At 34.7% G+C, this 23,179-nt stretch overlaps 1 protein-coding gene across 2 annotated transcripts in view; it reads right to left on the bottom strand.

Moving 5' to 3' along the window:
- Positions 1 to 12,064: 12,064 nt before the first annotated feature.
- The window catches only part of TBC1D15 (TBC1 domain family member 15), a 75,244-nt gene continuing 64,129 nt past the window's right edge, over positions 12,065 to 23,179 (bottom strand). The window contains exons 13-18 of one of the 2 annotated variants that reach the window (XM_021710989.1): positions 22,204 to 22,304; positions 17,778 to 17,877; positions 17,072 to 17,169; positions 15,140 to 15,256; positions 14,535 to 14,621; positions 12,065 to 13,395 (exon numbers count right to left, since the gene is read on the bottom strand). In XM_021710989.1, the coding sequence (XP_021566664.1) occupies positions 13,174 to 13,395; positions 14,535 to 14,621; positions 15,140 to 15,256; positions 17,072 to 17,169; positions 17,778 to 17,877; positions 22,204 to 22,304 (725 nt within the window). In that variant the 3' untranslated portion in view covers positions 12,065 to 13,173. The remainder of the gene's footprint in view (positions 13,396 to 14,534; positions 14,622 to 15,139; positions 15,257 to 17,071; positions 17,170 to 17,777; positions 17,878 to 22,203; positions 22,305 to 23,179) is intronic. The other variant, XM_008055239.2, reaches the window with a different exon arrangement.

Genomic DNA, 23,179 nt, shown 5'->3' with positions numbered 1-23,179 from the left:
GGGGATAGGGAAGCTCAATTCTTATCTTCTAAGATGGGAAGTCAATGCTGAACACCTAGAACAAAGTCAATGTATAACCAGACACACATATAACAGTATTGAGACATAGGAAAGTAGATACCACATTCATCAGCTGACACCTAAAAGTCTTATACTAGGGTGGCGAGGGAAGGACTTGGAGAGTGGAGAGGAGAAGAACAGTTGCTTGTAATAACAATTTTGTGGAAACCATATACATGTGTGAAACTGATTACAAAAATATAGACTTTAAAAATAAATGTAATAGGGCATTGTTTTTCAATAAACGAGTTTAAATCTTAGCTAGCTGTGTTTAAGGAGGGCAGATTACTTCACATTTCTCAGCCTGTTTCTGTAATAGAAGGGCAATAATACCTAAACCATATAGGACTGTTATGCTGATTAAATCAGATGTGCATAAAGCGCTTAATATGGTGGCTGACAGATATTGGACACTCATAGTGTTATTTATCCTTCTTCAATGCTTCATTGCTTCTGAAACCAGAGTGAAATAAAGTTAAGCATTGTACGGGAATCTTTGGCAGAAACTAAAGAGATGTAAATACCTAGGTTTTAATGAGGTAGTTGTTCTCATAATCCATGATAAGCATGAAGTCAATAGTCATAAGGAAAGCCAACAGAACTGGTTTGGACCAAGTAATTAAAGAGGCCAGGAGTCAAGAAGTGGGAATTGGAGTGGGAACGTATAAAGTGAGATATTGTGTGAGAAGTAGACCTCCAATACAAGATCTTACAGGTAGAACAGGGGCACATAATCGTGCATTCACCATGATGGTGAACAGCTGAGAGATGAGACAGGGTCCATAAAATTAGGGAAGTTTTATGTTATGGACATCAATAAGTCCTCAACACAGTGTATCTGTTGTCACTGAGGACAGTAGTAAGAAAGAGATAAATACTATAAAGCAGTCCTTAAAACACTTGGAAAGGGAAAGTGGATCCTGAGAGGCTTGTAGCCTATATGAATAAAGATCTGGAACAATTGCTATCTTAGTGATGTAAATAAACTAAGAGAACCAAGGAGATGCTGATGCTTCCATGGTCCACAATTGAAAACGACCAATCTATTCACCCCCTACCAATTTTCATTTTGTAGGCAATGAGGACTTCTTGTTTCTCCCTCCCTTACTACTCACCTCATCTCTCTGGCTGAAGAAGCAGCAGCCAACTGGAAATACAATGACAAAGAGAAAGCTATGCTTCAGTGGTACAAAAACATGTGTTTTAGGAAAGAATAAAAGAGAATAAATCGACCAAGGGAGAATTTTCCTGCCAATTCTCCAATGTGAATGGAAAAAGAGGTGCAAAGTTATTAAATTATAGATATGGGATGTGGGAGTATAGAGATATTTGAAAAGGGAAGCAATAGTCATTGCTTTGAGATTGGAATTCAACAAAAAGTCTGCTTCCATTTTCTTGCATAACTTGTCATTTTGGTCTTAAGCCATCATTGTAGTCTATCAAGTTTGTGTCACAAGCAATTTATGTGTGTATGTGTGTGAGTGGAAGTCTCAATCTGTATTCCAAGCTGGAATGCAGATGGCATGATCACATAGCCTCGACCTGCAAGGTTCAGGCAATCTCTCCACCTTAGCCATTCAAGCAGCTGGGAGCACAGACACACGTCACCATGCCTGGCTAATTTTTTGATTTATTGTAGAGACAAGGTCTCACCATATTGCCCAGGCTGGTCTCAAACTCCTGGGCTCAGGCAATTCTCTAGCTTTGGCCTCCCAAAGTTCTGGGATTATAGGCATGAGCCACCATGCCCGGCTGACATAAGCAAATTTGATGCATATGCCTTCTATGCCTAAACCTGTGTTGAACAAGATAAGAGGAAGGGCTGATCTGTACAGCACACAACCAATCCAACAATCAGTTTGGTTGTTTCCCTACATCCCATTGGCATTGGACTACTAGAGCTTATAGAATACCCTTTCATTTCCTTGGCAGGAACTGTTCGTTAACACTACCAACTATTCCTAATTTCTTCAAATTAACCAAGTGAGTATCAAACCAAAATAAGTGTATACCCTCCCTGAAGTATTTAGTATTTCCTTGATTTAGTAGTAATTTATCAATAGAAGGAAATAAGCTTGCACTGGCTTACTTTTAGGAAACGCAAGTAGACTCCTATATAACATGATTTTCAAGATATTCACAAACCAACATCTTCTACATAGTTAATGAACTAATCGTCTATCCTGGCAATTTAAATATCTACAAATTGATTTTTTAAATAAAGCAGTAGTGTGGGAAAAAGTCATAGGTTCACTTGAAACATTAGAAAACCCTACTCCCCTGACTTTGAATAAAAAATCTTAAGATTGATTATTAGTCTTGATAGTCAATACAAGCAATACACTGTGCTCTGATGAAAATTTCCAGACTATACCATACTCAGAAGGATTCCATACTACAAATCATATTGCAACAAATGAAGATGTTTGTAACACAATGGCAACATATTTATTCCTGTTGATTACACTTAAATACTACATAAGCTATCATATTGAGGGAGGAAAAGCATAAACAAAGAAGAGGTGAACTCAAACTTCACTTGGAGGTTGTGTCAACCATCTAGACGTCTAGACAAGACAATGTGAAATTAAGTCAGACAGGACAATTGCATATTAAAGTCTGGCTGAATTGATCTAATGGTAAAGCATAACCCAAAACAGCTACCCATAGCCTTAAGCATTATTTTGTTCCCTAATAACATGTTCATTGACTACCAAATAGACACTGTAATTTTTCATAGTCCTAAAAATGTTTAATCCAACCTAGTCTTGTTTTTAATTTGGGGAGATTATTTGTTGGCTTGGGGAATGGTGACTTCATTAATAAGCAAAATATGATGTATCTTTTACACTTGTGCTCTCATTATCATATTTTTATATCTACCTTTACCAAAGGAGAATGGGAAAAAAGGCAAACACCTTTAAGCCCAATTTGAAGAAAATAAAACTCAAGCACAAAGAGGAGAGTGATTTACGTTGAGGTCAGTGAGGTGGTAGCTTGGATGAAACCAGGACACACAGTTCAGATTTGAAATAAAAATGACCTCAGTCAATAGGAAATAAATCAAAAGGTGTCTTGAGGTTGTAACTGCAAGATAGTATGTTTGGAGAGGAAATGCAAAATACACACCTTTTACAGATTTAAAAAGTTGGCTTTGGCAGTATGTTTGGTTGCTGTCAAATAGTAATAATGATAGCATTAATGGTTAATCATGCCTGGCACCATATGAAACATTTTTATATGTACTCCAATTACTCCTCACAACTGAGGTAAGTAATATCCCCATCTACAGATGAGAAATTGAGGGTGAGAGGTGATGTTCACAAAACTAAGAGGTGACTGAACCAGGTCTCAAATCCATGACTGACTCCCAAAATATGTGGCCTTTCCCAGTCTAACTTTTCTGTTTCACATTCATAAGCCCAGTAGGCATTTTCTAGCTTGATCAATTCAGTCAATCTGCCTAAATTTTTTTCTGACATTTGACTGCCAGAGATTATAGGATAAATGTTATAACCTTTGCCAGAATATAAAGCACCTTATATGGTGACCCAAGCACCTAAATCCACTTTGAACTTCTTGAGAAAACAAGCTATTAACGTAGGTTGCAGTATTAGTCCAGAATCTATCAACACAGTTCACATTATTTGTTTTCACGGGTGTAAAACTCTAAATTGTGACCAAAAAAATTTCAGTCAGTGATAGCAGATAAAGTATCAGAAAACAAGAAGAAAAAAGGGGCATGTAAAACTTCTAAGATTTTTTAAAATGCAAACTTAACAATGAAGACTGTATTTTTTCTAATCCATGATGACACTCTCAATGTGAGTCCTTAAAAAAAGCTTAGGAAAAGAGATTAAAATATGAGTGATTCCTGGACCAATGCTAGGCTTCTTATTGACTTACTCAAACTGTGGAGCTGTCCAATGAAATACTTATGATTCAAGTCTTCTCACAGAATAAACTCCCACTCTTCTAAACGTATCTCTAATTCTGAGTTGTCAAGCTGAAGAGAGATGTGGAAACCTCAGCAATCAGATATGTGAAGTGTCATAAAATCAAATTTAGAGTGACCTATAGAAATGGGAATTTCTGTTGTAAACTAAAGAATCTCCTTTTCTACAATTTTTTTTTTTTTTTGGCTCCGTTTTTTCTTTTTAAAGGAGGGTGCCATTAATTAAACCATTCATGTCTAGAATGGTTCAGTTGTAGTCCTGTTAGGACCAAGAGGAATGGATTAAGAGGAAGGATTCTTTTGGGGGGAATATTCTTCACATCAAGCATTTATCATTGCTTTGTGTTTGGAACTTTTAAAAAATATACAATAAATTATGGTTAGCTATAGTAGTCTTGTTGTGCTACTAAACACTAGGACGTATTTCTTCTAAGAGTATTTTTATAGCCTTTAACCATGCCCTCTTTATTCCCCCATTCCTTCACTTCCTAGCCTCTGGTAGCCAGTTTTCTAGTCTCTATCTTCAAGAGTTCAATTTTTTGCTTTAAGCTCCCACGTATGAATAAGAACATGCGATATTTGTCTTCCTGTGCCAGGCTTATTTCAATTAACATAATGTCCTTTGGTTCTAACCATGTTGCTCCAAATTACAAGATTTTTCCTTTCCTTTTTTTTCTTTTTTGTTTTAAGAGATAAGAGTTCTGCTGTGTTGTCCAAACTGGAGTGCAGTGGTGCGATCATAGCTTACTGCTGCCTCAAACATCTAGGCGCAAGCCATCATCCCACCTCAACCTCCTGAAAAGCTAGGACTACAGGCCATCCTATCTTTATATAGCTGAATATTCCATTGTGTATATGAGCATTTTCTTTATCCATCCATTCACTGATGGACACTTAGTTGGATCCCGTATCTTTGCTATTGAGAATAGTGCTGCAATTAAAACGAGTGCAGAGATTTCTTACACTTCAAGGGGGGACCCAGCAACAACAACAAAATTATTTTTTGGAGAGTGGGATCCTGTAGTACAGGCTTCCCTGCTAGATACGTGTTCTAGGAACCCACTGGCATCAGTATACAAGCTAGCACTGTTTTGACAGGCTGCGTTTAATTTCAGTGACTTTTAGAGATTCTTTCAATGAAGTTGCTAATTGCATGAGGTGATTTATAAGAACAACCTGCCCACACCATGCTGAGTGTTCAACAGTTTTTGACCAAACACATTATGACCCCCATGCTCCATCCTCCCTGGTCATCTTGCCCTGAGCATCTTTTTTTTTTATATTCCCTCAGATAAATAAATATACAAAGGGAAATGTTTTTCCAATGTAGAAGAGGTGAAACAAAAAACAACAGAAGCACTAAAAGGCATCAAATTGAACCCAAAAGTGTTTTAAGCAGTGGAAAAAGCATCTTGATAGGTGTATAGCATCAAACGGAGAGTGCTTTGAAGGTGATTTGTTTAAACATGTAAGAATACACACTTTTAAATAAATTTCAGTTTGGGAGGGGTCCTCCCTTGAGTACTGACCTTCTTTCTTTTGGATATATACCTAACAGTGGGATTGTTGGATTATATGATAGCCATTTTTAGTTTTTTGAGAAACCTCCATACTGTTTTTCATAGTGGCTGTAATAATTTACATTCCCACCGACAGTGCACAAGGGTTCCCGCTTTCTCCATACCCTCATCAGCATCAGTTATTACCTTTTAAATAAAAGCCATTTTAACTGGGAAAGGGTGCTACCAAGTCTGAGTGGTGGCTCCAGGATTCTGACCTCTGAATTGGTCACATTCTTATTCCTTAGATTCCTTCCCTAAGAAGAGATGCGCCTCTGCCAAGATTCAACCCATCCATTCCGTAAGTTGTGGTTTATAAAGCCCTCCTCAGGTATAAATTGTCAACTGGAGGGATTACTTTCCCCTCTATCTTCACTGATCAATAAAACTTTGGAACAAGTCATAGTCTACAAAAAGTTTAAAGGCTAATTTGGAAACATAATTAATAGCATGTGAAGAAAGCGAGTAATAACCATTAAGATATTTTCTTAGCCTTTATATGGAATCCTTAAAAGTTCTGTTAGCCAAAAAAGAATATTTGGCCTAAAGTTATTCAGAATTTTAATAAAGGTTGAGTGAGTTAACTAAATTCTGTTTTTAGACCTTCACTTCTTTACAACTGACATGCAAATGAATGTGCCTTGGATTCTGTCCTTTAGAATGAGTTAGGGGAGGTATAGGAACATCTGTGTTCACAATAGCATTACGCTTAAGAGTACCAAAACTAAGAGTACAGTAAGTCCCCTACATATGAACAAATTCCATCCCAAGAGTACTTTCATAAGTCCAATTTGTTCATGAGTCCAAAAAAGTTAGCCTAGGCACAGTATCCAACAAACTGGCTTCATAGTACTGTAATAGGTTTATACTTTTCACATAACACAAAAAAACCCCACAAAAATGAATATTTTTCATCTTGCAGTACACTACCTTGAAAAGTACAGTAGTTCAGTACAATACAACAGCTGGCATACAGGGGCTGGCACCGAGTAAGCAAACAAGAAGAGTTACTGACCGGAGGAAGGAGAGGAGGTAGGAGATGGTAGAGCTAAAGGATCATCAGCAACTGGAGGGCAAGCTGCAATTTCACTCACACCTGATATTGATGGCACAGGTTCTGGTTCCTAACTTACATGATTGGACATGTGAACTTAGAAAGTTCACAACTCAAAGGTTCATATGTAGGAGACTTACTGTACTAATTTCACTCAGAAAACTTAATCTTTATCATTATATCATCTATTTGGGTTAGATTTTGTCAATTTCTAATGATTTTCTTGTTAGTAAATACATTTGACTTATCTGACACTTGACTTAGCTAATAAAAAAAAAGCAGAGAAAACCAAGATTTTCTCTGGGTGTGTATGTCACACTCAAGCCCTGACAGCGTAAAAGCTTGCAATGTAAATGGTGACATTCAAAAGTGCCTTGATGGCTCTCCCACTTGAGATCAATTTGGTTTGTGAAGTGAGTTAGTGACAACAACAGAAGAGATTTTAGTCCCTATACAAGTGGGTTATACAAAACTTAAAGTCATCTAAAAACAGCCTTATCTGTTATTTTAAAGCAGTTTACTAATCCACGGGGTCTTGTGCCTCCAATCAGACTAGTGTAAGAGTGGAAACATCTATTGTTGACTGTCACAGCAAAAGTCTATCTCTGAAGTTAATAAGTTTTTTTAATTAAAAAAGCTGAACCAGACTGGACTGTTCATTAATTACAGCAAAGCTTACTGGAACTTGTTTCCATTCTGTCTTCTTTTCACAGAGAGAAAGACATATGAAGAGTAATATACTATCTAGGTATTTGAGACAGAGAGCCATATTTAATAGCTCACCTCCTACTATTCTAAGATTATGATTTTATCTATAAAGATTGAACCACATTAGGCAAATAAAATATTCCTGGTAGTTCTTAGAAAAGAGACTTTTGATTATAACGGTTTTCTTTACATTGAGCTCATAAACAGTGAAACTTATCAGGGGCTAAAACTGGTGCTTTGAATTTCAAAAAAGAGTTGAAGTTATATCCAGTATGACTGCAGCCCATCATCCACTTTCACATCTAAGGGCAATGCAATGTTGTTCCCTATGTGTCGAAATGGATAATCCAATAAATAGAAGCCTACTTACAAAACAGAGAAGAAAACATTTGTAGCTACTAATAAAAAAATCTTCAAAAATGCACAACTTAAAGTCTTCACAAGATGTCAAAGGGACAACAGGCCAACTATGGTTGCATCATTCAAACGACAGTGTGTACACATTGTAAGTCCAAGTATGGATGCTTAGTATCAGGCAATTACATTACATACTGATGGAAAACTTTCCAATTCAAATTACCTTGTTTCATGTTCAGAAGTAACACTAGACGCTTTCCTTCAAATGTTAAGAACTAAGGAAAAAAATCTATATAAAATAGGCTGAGGTGACTGTCATCACTTTTTATTAAAAATGACAACTAGAACTAGAGCAAATTCACCTTAGAAAAATCAAGAAATAACTTTTTAAAAACTTAGGGGATTGTCTGCCTGACCATAAATCAAAAGATTGACATATAAGACACAATATATAATGGTAGTTCTCTAACTTCAAGGGAACTCAGGAAATCACCTGTGCTGGTTAAAATGCAGACTCCTGATCGCACTTCCAAACTATGATTCTGTAGCTCAGAAGTAGAACCTAGTCATGTATTCTGATAACACAGACCAAAGATCTGGAAATGAGCCTTATGAAGACATTTTAATTAATGGAAGTTTAGCACATAAAATCTTTTGAATGAGTCATAAACTGTCACTAGTCTCACATTTTATTTATAACAATGGTTCTCAACTTTTTAAGTAAGTCCCAGAGAACCCTTTGACAAACTATGTGAACTCTCTCCAAATATATGCATATATGCACACAAGACGCTAAATACAGTAAGAGGTTCATGCATCCTCTGAAAACCTCAAGTGAAGATGCCCAAGCTAGAATGATGTTACCCTAGTACAAAGCTGCACACAAGTCAGGTGAAGTTCTAGGTTCTTCAAAAAACATTTTGAATAGCCACCAAAAAATGACATACCTGGCATCTTCTTAACCAGAGAGGTGAAGACCTTTACAACAAAAACTACAAAAACACTGCTCAAAGAAATCAAAGATGACACAAACAAATGAAAAAATATTCCATGCTCATGGATTGGAATAATCAACATTGTTAAGCTGTCCATCCTATTCAAGGCAATCTACAAATTTAATGCAACATCCATTAAATTACCAGCAGCATTCTTCTCAGACCTGGAAACGACAACACAGGAATTCATATGGAAATATAAATGACAACAAATAGCCAAAACAACCCTTACCCAAAAAAAAAAAAAAGTCAGAGGTATCACACTCCCAGACTTAAAACTTTATTATAAAACTACAATAATCAAAACAGCCTGGTATTGGTACAAGAACAGGTATACAGAACAAGGGAACAGGACAGATTCCATAAGCAAAACCTCAATTTCTCAGCTCATCTTCGACAAAGCCTCCACCACCAACTTATTCAGTACATGGTGCTGGGAAAACTGGTTGATCACATGCAGAAGATTAAAAAAAGACCCCTACCTATCACCATACAAAAAAATCAACTCTAAATGGATCAAACACCTAAATGTAAAACTTCAAACTATAAGAGCCTTAGAAAATGCAGGAGACGCCTTTATGGAAATTGGAACTGGCAACTAATTCCTGGTGTCCATGCCATAAGATATAAGATAGACAAGTCGGACTTCATCAAACTGACAAGCTTCTGCAAAAGAAACCATAAAGAGAGCAGGGAGATAGACCACAGACTGGGAAAAAATATTTGCCAACTGAATGTCTGACAAAAGTCTAACATCTAGGATCTACAAGGAACCCACACATGCCGAAAATAAAAAAACAACCCCATTACAAAGTGGGCAAAAGCTATGAACAGACACTTCTCAAAGGAAGACATACGAACAGCCAACAGACACATGAAAAAAATGCTCAGCCTCATCAACAAAAAAAGTGCAAATTAAAACTACACTGAGATACCACCTAACTTCAGTCAGGATGGCCATCATCAGTAACTCAAAAAACAACAGACACTGGAGAGGATGCAAGGAAAAGGGAACACTTCTACACTGTCGGGTGGGAGTGTAAACTAATACAACCTCTGTGGAAAACAGTTTGGCAATTCATAAAAGACCTAAAAATTGACCTTCCATATGACCCCACAATCACCCTACTGGGAATATACGCAGAGGAACTCAAATCACCCTATGAAAAAGATACCTGGACACGCATATTTTACTGCAGCACTATTCATAACAGCAAAAACATGGAACCAACCGTGCTGCTCATTGAAAGAGGGCTGGATTTTTTAAAAGGTGGTACATATACACAATGAAATACTATGCAGCCATAAGCCTGAGAGATCTAGCACAGAAACAAACAACTGAGTATCACATGTTCTCACTTATAAGCGGACCTTGAACAAATATCGTAATACTATAAGGACTGGTAGTAATGGGAAATTGCCTGGGGGCCAGGGGGGTGGCTGGTAGTAATGGGAATCTGCCAGGAGAGTGGGGCACACCTCATCAACAAAGTTACCTGCATAATGAACATTTGTATACCTAACCTTAAATCGTACTCCACATCTTTAAAATAAAAAAATGCAAAAAATAAAAAAAACTAAAAAAAAAAAATTGGGGGCTACTTTATAAAAAATTAATGAGTACATTTCCCATAATAAATAATTGGCATCCACAAAAACTCTTGGCACTGTCAAGTAAGCATTCTCATATTTTTATAAACATTATTTTTAGTTAAGTGTAAACACTGTATGTTTTGTATCAACAGCATAACTGTTAAGCAAATATGGTCTTGATAATTTATGAAATACAAAAGTTAATTTTTCTTTTTGAGATTATTATTTTTAAAGACCTGTGGAATATCCTTTGTGTCCAGTGATGTGATTGATCTTGTCTTTTGTGCATGAAAGTCAACTCTGAAGTGATTTTTTTGAGTAAAAGGAAATCTTGACTAAAAAAATATTTAAAGTTTCAGTAAGAATTACTTATTATCTATCCCAAAAGGCTTTCTCACTGCTCAAAAAAGATTTAGTCTCTAATCACCAAGATTAAAGTTCTTAATTATATAGAAAGACAAAGAATCTTGGACAAATAATATTGTCAAAATGGGAAGGTTCTTAAATGCAAAAAGGTTTCCCACAGACTCATACGAGAGTGAGCCTGGTATGCATTTAATAAACCTAAACTACCAAACATCATAGCTTCATCAAGCCCATGTTAAACAAGCTCAGAACACTACTTTAGCCCACAGTCGGGCAAATTATCTCACACAAAGTCTATTATAATAAAGTACTGAATATCTCAGGTACTACACTGAAAGTAAAAAACAGAATGGTTGTATGGGTACTCAAAGTACGATTTCTACTGGATGTGTAACTTTCACACCACAGCAAAGTAGAAAATTCTTAAGTTGAACCAATGTAAGCTGAGGACTGTCTGTATATTTAAATGACAGAATTAGAAACAACTTGAATTTAACAACATAATAGCATATAGCATTTTATAGAAGGGAAAGAACATCTTGTGGAAGAAGGGAAGAGCATCTTGTGGAAAATGAAATAAGCACAACTTTTAAAAGACTAATAAATTTACCTTGAACTCAATAGCACAAATTTACATAGTATTTGCTTACTAGATAGTGTGGTCTGATTAACACTTTATCTAGCATTATAATATATTATCGCTTCCATATCAAAACATGCTAGATACACACTGTTCAGTAAAAATCATGTCTGAACAAGCAATTTTATAATAAAACTTGACAAAAGTTCAACTTACTAAATGTATTAAGCTTAAAAAAAAACTGAAGTGGATTTCACATTATGAAGTAGAAAAACACTCCCGAAAAGCCACTGCCCAGGAAGAACAAGGAGGACATCAAGATGTTCTAAGCAATTTCCTGAATTGCAGGAAATGAAAAGCTGGAGATGTTGAGTTTTTGATCAGTTTACTTTTTTTTCTGAATAGGCTTACTCATTATTAACTGATGAAAGATAGCACAAATAATATTAAAAACTAAAATGTAATTATTCTACGTCATGATTGTCAGTTAAAGTTCAACTCAAAAAAGTTCTTTGGTTTCCTAACTTTCTGAGGAAAAAAATCTATAGGACCATTTTAGAACTGCAAGGCTTTTTCTTCACAATATTAGCCTCAGTTGTAGTAAGTTATTTTACTGAGTCCAATAATTATATCCCCCAAGGCAATATTATGCCAATTTTCATGCTAATGAAAAATGTTTTCAAGTTTAAAAGAGGTCACATTTCTTTTTCATTTCCACAATTCATTCAAATGATTCAATCACATATAAAAATATAAGCTGTACTAGGTCCATCTCGGATTTTTCTCTTATGATAAGAACTAGCAGACTATCTTAAAGTGTAATTTAACTGAAAACATTACTTCAGCTTCAAATTTATTTTAATGATATATACAGAAGTTAACAAATTACAATTAAAATGGAATCAGTTATGTTAATTCCACATAACTTAAAATCATGCAATACTGCATGGTAAAAACAGCTTCATTCATATACAAAAGAGTATTATTTTGAGACTCGTGATAGTATCTTGCAATTTTTGACATAAGCTTTTAGCAAAGAGTATCTTATAAAAATTTAAAGACCTGATTAATCAGTTAATGCATTATTAGGAAAGATAATAAACATTATTAGTAAAGTGAGGTTACAAGCAAATAACTTTAAAATTACATCAGGTACAGGGTTGAACATAGTCTCATGAAATATATGTTTAAGAAAATAGTTTTGAAAAAGATCTCATATTGAAGCCATGTATTAATTTTGTTAAACCAGGTTATATAAATCAATACTCAAGTTTATTCAGTTAAAGAAAATATGCCTAGCCCCTTTCTTATAATCATAAATAAGTACTTATATATATAGTATTTATATACAAGTGAAGAAAAATCCAATGTAAAAAATATACTGCCAATCCACTTAATATGGCTGAAATAGCTCTTTATCTACATATTAAATCACATTGATGAAAACGTCCAATTTAAATCACATTCAACCAGCATAAATACTTAAGCTGAGTATTGTTGTAAACAACAGGGAAAAAATCCTTTTATTTATTTTATTTCATCGCTGGGTAACAATCTACTTCTCAGCTTAGAATGCTATAGAAAGGCTCAACATTTAATTTAACCAAATCCAAAACTCACTAAACTTTAGAGTAAACAAAGTGAATGTTTTCAAAGTGCAAAATTTCCAACTCATCCACTTGTAATATTTATCCAATTCCAGTTCATCAGCAAGAAAATAAAATGTACTTGGCTATAAAAATACTAAGGAATGTTATCGAAAAGGAAAGGCTATTTGGTAGAAGTAACTACAAAAATAATTAGTTTAAATCTTTGTAAAGCTTTAATGCAAGAACATCAATACACTTTCTTTCCATAAACCTTAAAGCATGATCAATTCCAAGATAACTTTCAAGTACTTGAAAAAGAGCTGCAACAAAGTGTCTCTTCAAAAAAAGCAAGAATTATCATGCAGATGTTAATCTGCTGACATCTGAGGACACTGATATCTGTGTTGGGCTGTCATCTCTGGCTCCACTGGCAGCAAGTGTAGGCAAGGTGTTACTCTGAAATGCAAATGCAGGACAACTAGTCATGTCAACATTTTCATCTTCACCAGTATCTGAATCTGGTGTTGTAACTTCACTGTCCTGAAGCCCCAGGATCTCACAGACTGCTTGTGGTAATTCCTGGATATAAAAAAAAAAAAATCAAACAAAAAACTACCTTTCACTATAGAGAATAAATAAACACAAAGTAACACTTCTACTTGATTCCAGAATCTGAACATTTGTTCTAACAATCATATGCCCTTCTCACAACTTCCTTCTTCACTAAAAGCATTCACACACTTCAAATGAAATCCTAACTACCTTTTTTTCCATGAGTGGTTCCTGGATATCTTTCCAATTAGTCATTCTTCATCCCACCCCAGCACTTCTACAAATATAGCATTTTTTTAATATTTGGCATTTATCTCTTTCTCCTTTTTAAAAGTAATACGTTATATATACCATCTTTCTCTCTCAGTAAATAGAAGTTCTGTATAAAGGTAAGAATTATTTCATTGACATATTCTGGAACAGAATAGATATCAAATAAATGTTTGTAGAATGGAACCAAATAACTGTTTGGATCCATGAACAAATAAAACAAGAAAATAATCAAGGCTTCTCATAAAAATGCAAGCCATGAGCTGGGCACAGTCGTGTGCACCTGTAGTTTCAGTTACTCGGGGGGCTAAGGCAAGAGGATTGATTGAGCACAGGAGTTTGAGGCTAGATTGGGGCAACATAATGGGATCCTGTTTCTTAAAGAAAAAGAAGCAAAAGCCAAAACACATCAAAAGCATATGATTTGGTTTGAATTCAGATAATATACCCTATTTGCCTTTTTTTAGAAATAATCAAGAGCCTGACTGATATAAATTAGTGACATAGACTAAATATTATTCATTTAATTATTTCTGATTAGCATCTATCTTTACTTGGATATACTGAATATTTAATAAGAGTCCATTTTGTATTCATTCGTTCAACTGGGTAATATATCATTGCTTCATTAAATTCTACAGCCTCTTCAATTGTTCTAGAAATATTTTCATTACTTTTGTCATTTTGCCTTATTATTAGATGTTTCCTATCTGGCATAATTAGTCAGCTCTTTTCAATTAAGTGCCGTAAATCTATAATGGTAAACAAAAAGCCAGCTAATACTTTGTGTCTGCCCTTAACTTGCTGAAACTGCCATTTATTTCTAAGAAGAAAAATCTTCCTTGATATTAACCCATCAAAAACAAAACATCTTTGCAATGTGAAACACTGTATACCTTGCATTTTACCATCTGTAGAGAAATTGCTTCTGCCTTGCACAGTATATCTTCTACATCAATTTTCATGGACAATTCATTGATATGCTAAAAAGTATCAACAAAATAAAATGATAATCAAAACTGAAATGCGCTATTATATCTACTATATAAACAATTTATTACTGCTTATATTGCACTGCACATAAAATCCTTAAAATAAAAACATTCACATACTACAAATACACAGGCAATTCAATATGTCATTCATTTAGATAGTTTCAAGTCTTAAAGCTAAAGAATAGCTAATAGGCTGATGTAACATTAAATCCAGCAGCAGCCTCAAGTCTTCTATCTCAAAGTTATAAGCAAAAAACAATTTTTTTTTCAGAAACTAAACTACATAAAAGAGGATTTGTTGAATTTTCTTTATTCCTAATTATCCAAGTAAAAATAACTGGCCAATATATATTTAACAAACTGTTATATCAGAGTCAGTCCTACACTAAGTGTTATTGATACCACTTAAGTTACTAGAGTGGTTTAATAATGTTCCAAGGAAATGTTCTATATCAGGATCACCAAAGAGAGAAAAGAACTAAAATCTAAATTAAAGGAATAACTACCTTAAGTATTTCATTGAAGCCATAATGCTTTTCCATTATTTGCTGTTTTTCTGATTCCAGAATAGCACAACAGAGAAGAAGATGGAAATTTTTACATGGTAGTTCAGTCCACATTACCTATACAAAATGGAAGAACTATTTAGTAAACTATATCAATTTTAAAATATTTCCTTCAAAGATACAATGCTATACACTGAATGACTTCTATGCAAAGCAGAAGTTGCTTACCCAGGGTAGTCCATGGTTTTTCTAGTTAGGAAATTAGGAATAGGGAAGTTTTACCTTTAGCTACAAAATAACTGTATCAAGTATAATACTATGTGAATAAGATGTGTTCCAAATGTGGCTCTTTAAGATAATTATAGCAAGTAAATTAGTGGACTTAACCAATATGGTATTATTAATGAAAGAGCCACAGCCATGGGTTAAGTTCAAAGGGTTAAGAGTTAGATGTATTTTCAATATTTCTCTGAACTTTAGTTCAGAGAAAGTCTTCAATTTGAAAAAAAAAAAAGTTAAATCCTAGAGATAAAAAAGATTTAGTTTTATATAGAACATATACTCAAAACCACCTAAAGATGCTCTACATTCCAAATATGTAACACCTTGCATATTACATCCCTGATCGTGAGAATAACTGAATCAACTACCTAAAATTTAAACCCAGACATACAAAATGTTTGATCAACAGCTACAATTCTTCTTAAATATATATAACACCCTCAAATGTAGGGCCTTAATTCCCCCAGGTTAATGTACCTAACAATATCTTTTTTGGAAAGACAGTAAGATCCACACAAATCATACTATTACAGCATACCTGAAATGTTTTTACTTCTTTCAAAAAAAAGTAAATAATTGAAACTAATTTTCAAACTAAATTCAACTGTTGAAAGTTTAATTACAATGTATTTAACTTCAAGGGTTTCATTAAAAGTTTCGATTTATTTGGTAAATGTATGTTGAAGAGTTGTTCTAGCTATGTGGCAAAAAATATTCTTAATTCATCCTTTAATGAAAAAGTTGAGATGCCAACTTAACAAAACTGAAAAACATTTAAGTATGATTCCAGGTAGAGAGTGACTTTTACTTCTAATTTCAGAACAGGAAAAGAGCACAAAACAATAGTCCTTCAATCAGCACATTGCCTTCTTTAAACAATGCACAGTCATCAGCCATATAGGAATCAATTTTGAGCTGTAAAAGTCTCAAAGAGCACTTGAGTTTTACTGTACATAGGTGTACATTTATTATCCAAATGGATTATTGAAAAAATTTGTTAAACCTTAGCTTTTATAAAGATATGGCAGTTATCAGTCATTATACCAATATTCTATTAAAAAGCACACTGAGCCCAGCACAGTGGTGTGTGCCTGTAGCCCCAGCTACTTGGGAGGCTGAGGAGGTAGGAGGATCACTTAACGTGAGAAGTTCAAGACTGGTCTAAGCAACACAGTGAACTCTGTCTCTTTAAAAAAAAAACAAACAAAGAAAAGGCACACTGATCTGTTATTAACAAATACAAAATAATTTTCTGTTTTTCACTGAGTTGCCCTTAAATTAAACAACCCAAAATTGAATAAAAGGATATGCAGCCAAAACAAGATTACAAGGTTCCTCTTTACCAGGTGTGGCAGAGTCTCACATAAAGTCAAGTCTTCCAAAGAAAAAACAAAGGCAGCAAATGGTCTAGTGAACTCACTCTATGATACCACTTGACTCCAAATCTTATAGGAATAGTGATTTGAAGAAAGAAGTTCCAAAAGACCAGGTATTCGGCTCAAGATCATCAATTCTTAAGAAGATGTGACAAATCCATCAGAAATTTAGAAAATACTTGCCTTAGAAATTTGTTATGCTATCACAATCCATTTATACTCTAGAATAAATTCTTTTTCCATAATATATTTGCATAAGAACTTAAGAACTTACCTCCCATAATCGAAGAATATCTAGAAAACTAAATTCCCTTTTAAATCTGATTAAAAGCCATCTGAAGCAAAAATAAAGATATCCAGAGTCCTGAGATTCTATACAGAAGAAAAAAAAAACACACATGGCTTACTCTTTATACTAGTTGCAGAATACAGTGACTTTTCTTTCTCAAACTCAAATTTTTCTATGCATCATAGACTATTAGAAGCCCTATATGTTTGTCTTCTATCAAATTAAGGAAACAGTTCAAATCTGAAAGCTAACTTCTCTTTAAAACAACCAAATAAGCAGGGCTCGGTGGCTCAGCCTGTAATCAGGCACCTTTGGGAGGCTGAGGTGAGTGGATTGCCTGAGCCCGTGGTGCACGCCTGTAGTTCCAGCTACTTGGAAGGCTGAGGCGGAAGGATCGCCAGAGCCCAGCAGGTGGTGGCTGCGGTGGCCGGGAGCGGCCACTGCACTCCAGTCTGGGCGACAGAGTGAGACTCCAACTCAAAAAACAAAAAACAACCAAATAATAATAATACATTTACTAATTAAATTAAATGAATTAAATGAAATGTTTTAAGGTTGTTTGGTCTTACACTTTTATTTCTCAGAACTGAAGCAACAGCTGTATAGAGTATATATGTCTTTAAAAGAGTTCTTTACATTTTTTCAATTACCCTACAATTTCCTGGGTACAGTTCTGATTCACTAAACTTACCTAAATAACTGCAAAATCCACTGTCCAACAATCGAAGTAAGGTACTTAGCTGAATTAGCTGGGTCTTCATGCCTTGCATTTGTTCTTCAAAATTTTGATGCTTTAAAAGTAAATAATTGTTACCACACAAGTAATATTTAGTACATACTTTATAGTACATACACAATCCCAACTAAAACATGATGTCTAAGGACAAGTGTGAACTTCTACCACATTGGTTATCTAAAAAAATACATAATAATTAAAAAGCTATAGCAACAATAAAGAGGGAGGAGGGGAAAAGAAAGAAAACTTGGTTTCAAACTAAAAAACTATTTTTTTCTCCTTGTATTCATCTGATTTAGACAAAGAAGAATGCAGGCATAGCAAATGCAGACTGATACACTTACTTCTTACATAGCATAAAAGACTTGGTGAAAGGAATACACGCATTTGGGAAAAAATACTTAACAATGGAAATACTTTAATAGATGTTTATTTCAAATTATTGTATATAAAATAATTTTAGTTTTAACATGTATCTCATTTTAAATAATTAACTAATTACTTCCTAGGCTTGATGACATTAGAGATTCTGTGAAGTCAAAGCCATTATTGCAAAATATTAAATCATTTGGATTTCATATTTGTATTGCTCTCACAAGTGCAAAGGCTATATGATGTGTGATACTGCAACAGACTAAATATAGTAGCAAATATCGAAATCCAACTGTCTTCTATTAAACCAGACATTTTTAAACATGGGAAATTTAAAACAATTTCTTTTCTCAGTAAATTTTCATTTGGAAAAGTTACTTATCGTTTTAAAATGTATGTTAAGGGAAACAGGTTGCTTTTAAATAAATGAATACTCATAAATTTCTCAGTATTCATTTTTCATATAAACTTCAATAATACCAGACAAAAATAAAAGCTCTTTGGAGTCCTTAGTAACATGTGGGAATGTAAAGGGGTCCCGATATCACAAAGTGTGACAACTGCAAGAGTTTACATTCTTTAAACAATCTTCAAAGTTGAGTAGATTGCCTACCAATACTTGAGTTAAGGGGCATCAAAACATATACTCTGAAAGACTTCTTCAACGATTCTGATCACTGTAACTCCCAGTTCTCTATGGCAACCTACTGTCCCAAGCCCTGTGAAAGCCTCCTTTCACACCTCCTCCTTCACACTTCTTTTTCAGTTTTGAGTACAATCACAATGCTTTATTAGAACTATCTATCAGATTAGAAACAATTCATTCTTGATCTTAAAATATTTTTAATTAAATTTTAAAGGCTACTAATTCTCAATAAGCTGTCACTCTTCAATGAATTAAAAAATTAGTTTAGTAGACTAACTCAAGGTTTCAGGATATAGTTTCTCCATATTTACCAAATAGAGGGAAAAGGCAGAATTAACTGTTCAATTAACAGGATTATTTTTGTTGTGACACAGCCAAAGACTAGAGGTGATTTGAAAATACCAATATGGCACAGAAGCACCCCCAAAATGACAGACACCAAATTCAAAAAAGTAGTTTTTCCTGGAGAAGGGGAAGTGGGATCGGCAATGTACATACAAAGAACTCCAACTATACCTATAAATGTGTGTGTGTGTGTGTGTGTGTGTGTGTGTGTGTGTGTGTGTGCGTGCTTGTGTGTGTATGACATATAGGGAGATGCAGAGAAGAAAGGGAGGGACTAACACTATATATGGCTGACAGGTGTAAGAACATTCATTAGATCATTCGTACTTTGCAAGTATTCCCATAATAAATGAAGTCTATATATTAGATGTAAGTATATATAAACAAAAGTAGATTTATGGACATTAGGTTCAGCCACTACAAAAGCAGTAAAAACTTACATGAAGTAAAGTTGTAAAACAAAAACAAGGCATCAAGCAGCAGCAGCACAGACTTAAGAATGCCAAAACAAAAGCAATGCAGTAAAAAATAATCACACAGATTATTTTGACTGCCACATATTGCCCTCCCATTCAAATATTATGAAAAAAAGATGTTAGTAGACAATATACTAAGAGATCTTTTTAGAATAAAGACTAGAAAAATCCCCAGAACATCCTCAATGGAAATGGCAAAAAGAGAACATTTACTGTGAAAATGATAGAATTAAACCTTCACACACACAAAATGATAGAGTAAAAAGTGTATATTACACATGTTCAGAGAGTAGTTTTTATACATGATGCCTAAATATATGCACATATATGTGTGCCAATATATTTGAACATGCCAGTACTGGCTCAGTTTTATTGAAAACTATTAACGTAAAAAACTAAATGCATTATGTTCATTTATTTTTTTAATACCTACTATATAAGTTTAAACTAAGTACTGGGGAAAGATTCATGTGTTTATTCTACAAAAATCTGTTGAACAACCTCATGTCAGACATTAGGAAAATTCTGGTATGCCACCAGTGAAACAAAGACATGAACCCCCTTTATCAAGGAACATACTAGCTCTAGTGAAAAGAGGATAAACAAGAACACAAGGTAGGTAGACAACAGTTTTTATGTAATTAGTATCATTTGTACAGACCTTTATAACAAATGCCTCAGGTTTCTAGAGCACTTGGGAGTAAATGGAACTAAGAAGGTAGGCAAATCAATCAATCAAAAATGTAAGGAAGACAAACTGTGATATTACCAGATTACTGCAATTGATAATCTTTCCAAATAATCCCAAAACATTAATTTATGGCAAAGGACTAATTTGAATATTTGTGAATTTAACAGTAAAAAGAACATTCTAAAACTATCAAATCTTACCAAAGATACATTTGGAAAAACACTTAGAAGTGAGGATGAGTTGAAACCATGGACAAGAAACTTGAGGAAACAGACAAAAGTGGCAACAATTTGAAGGAGAAAGTAAGCAAGCTAGAGAGAAAGAATAGAAATAAAGAAAAAAGAGAAGGGCACCAACTTCCAAATTTCACATTTGTATCCCAGAGCTCTGAATTAAGGCCTACACTACTGAAAAATATTTTAGGTCATTACAGACTCAGTCTTTATCCCCTTGCAAGCAAATCATTTCAATATCTGACATAAAGGCCTAGCATCAAGTACAATAGTCTTATTTGAAAAAAGACAGCGGCCTGTATAGTCAGGTCTTTGGATTTCATATGCCTTTATTCACTCCCACCCTCTCAGTTTTTTTTTTTCTTTCTATAGACTGCTTGAGAAGACTTTTCTATTTTATTTCCCTGTCAATACTCTCTTGGCAGTATTGGCCAAGAACTCTGTTTCAAAGATAAAACATATGTATATATGTTTCAAAGATATGTATATATAGACATCACTCAACTCTAATAATCGCACAGTGCTGGGAAAATTACAATGAATTACTAAGAAAGAGTCAGAGTTAAAATAGTTTCAAATACATCTAAAGCAAAAATCAGTTACTATAATGACAAAATCCAAAATGTTCACAAACGATAAGGGGATATTACTTGGCATGACTAAGCTTTATCTCCAAAGATGATATCAAAGTTCAACTACCTCACAAAACTGAATTCATTTATTTCATCACTATTCTATAATTACTCATGGCTCTTTTGTAGAATATAAATATTTATCAATATCAAATTCTGATTATTTCTGTAATATAGGCATTTACTACCTGATGTTTAAAACAAAAAAAACCACCAGTATTTCTAAGCCTCTCGAAGACTATTAGGACGAAAGCAAGAGGCATGGAGTAATTTTTAAAGTTTCATTATAGTTGGTTAAGTATAGAAATCAAACTTGGCCGGATTTGGTGGCTCAGCCTGTAATCCCAACACTTAGGAGGTCGAGGCAAGTGGATTGCCTGAGACCATGGATTCAAGACCAGCCCCAGCAACTTGGTGAGAGTTTGTCTCTACAATAAATAAATTTTTAAAAATTAGCCAGGCATGGTAGTATGCACCTGTGGTTTCAGCTACTTGGAAGGTTGAGACGGAAGAATCGCTGGAGCCCAGCAGGTCGATGCTGGGGTGGCCATGAGCATGCCACTGCACTCCAGCCTGGGTGATGACTGAAACTCCAACTCAACAACAACAACAACACAAATCAAACTTAATAACAACATTAAATAAGTAAAATTTTCAAAATCAGCATTTTTTTTTTTTGAGTTGGAGTCTCACTCTATCACCCAGAATGCAGTGCAAGGCCACAGCAGCCTCAACCTGCTGGGCTCTGATGATCCTTCTGCCTCAGCCTTCCAAGTAGCTGGAACTAAGGAGCGTGCTACCATACTCTGGCTGATTTCTTTTTATTTATTGTGGAGATGAGGTCTTGCCGAGTTGCCCAGGTGGGTCTCAAACCCACGGGCTCAGGTAATTCACTCACCTCAGCCTCCCAAAGTGTGGGATCACAGGCTGAGCCACCAAGCCCGGCTAAAATCAACTTGATTAAAGGAAGGAATCCTTGTTCTTACCATTTGGTCCATGTAAGAGGCAAAGCACCAAAAGGCATCCACTTCATTTTCCATCACATATAAAAGAGGAGAGAGTAAGTCACTCATTCCTTGCACATATCCTAAAGAGAAGAACAGGTAAAAAAAAAAAAAACACTAAGCTTTCTGCATCCGTAATGCATATCACCACCATTTTACTTAAAATTTTATCTTTTCTTTGGATTCAGAAACTAGTAGATATTGATATAACATAACCATAATATAACATAAACAATGAGGAGGAAGGCTTATAAACAAGTGAAAAAGATGAACTGAGTTTGACTGAGATGTCAAGCTAATATAAAGCTTCCAGTATGTGTCTAAGTATAGATAACATTATCAAGAGTGGGGATTTAAAAAACAATGTGCAGGAGCATCATGAGAAAGAAGAAGGTTAAGAGAATCCAGAGGAACATCAACTGCAAGAGTACATACTCAAAAGTGAGCTTTGAGAAGAAACAGAGAGGTAAGAGGGGGGAAAAAAAATCAAGAGAGAAGAATGTTGCAAGCCCAAAATGGTCAACAGTGCCATTATGAATAAACCACGTAAAATAAGAACTGAAGAGGGTCCAAATGCTTGATCAACTAGACCACTGGTAACCCAAACAAAACTAATCACAAATAAAATTACGAATCTCTTTTTGAACAATGTAGTAAGACCTCAATATCTCTACAAAAATAAAAATTTTAAAAATTAGCACGGTAGAGCATGCCTGTAGTCCCAGCTACTAGGGAGTCTGAGATAGAAGGATCACCTAAGCCCAGGAGGTTGAGACCATAGTAAGTTCTGTGATCATGCCACTGCAGTCCTACCTAGGTGATAGAGTGAGACTCTGACTCAAAGAAAAAAAAAATTGTCAAGTTACAAAATAAAACTTCTCATTTAAAAATAAGCAACTTGATGAGACCTCATCTCTACAATAAATAAAAAATTAGCCAGGCATGGTAGCACGTGCCT

This window comes from Carlito syrichta, unplaced genomic scaffold (assembly GCF_000164805.1).
Source record: "Carlito syrichta isolate Samal-C Ts95f unplaced genomic scaffold, Tarsius_syrichta-2.0.1 Scaffold301786, whole genome shotgun sequence".
NCBI classification, from domain to species: Eukaryota; Metazoa; Chordata; class Mammalia; order Primates; family Tarsiidae; genus Carlito; species Carlito syrichta.
Note: the sequence above shows the minus strand (reverse complement) of the source record. Positions and strands in the feature narration are given on the sequence as shown.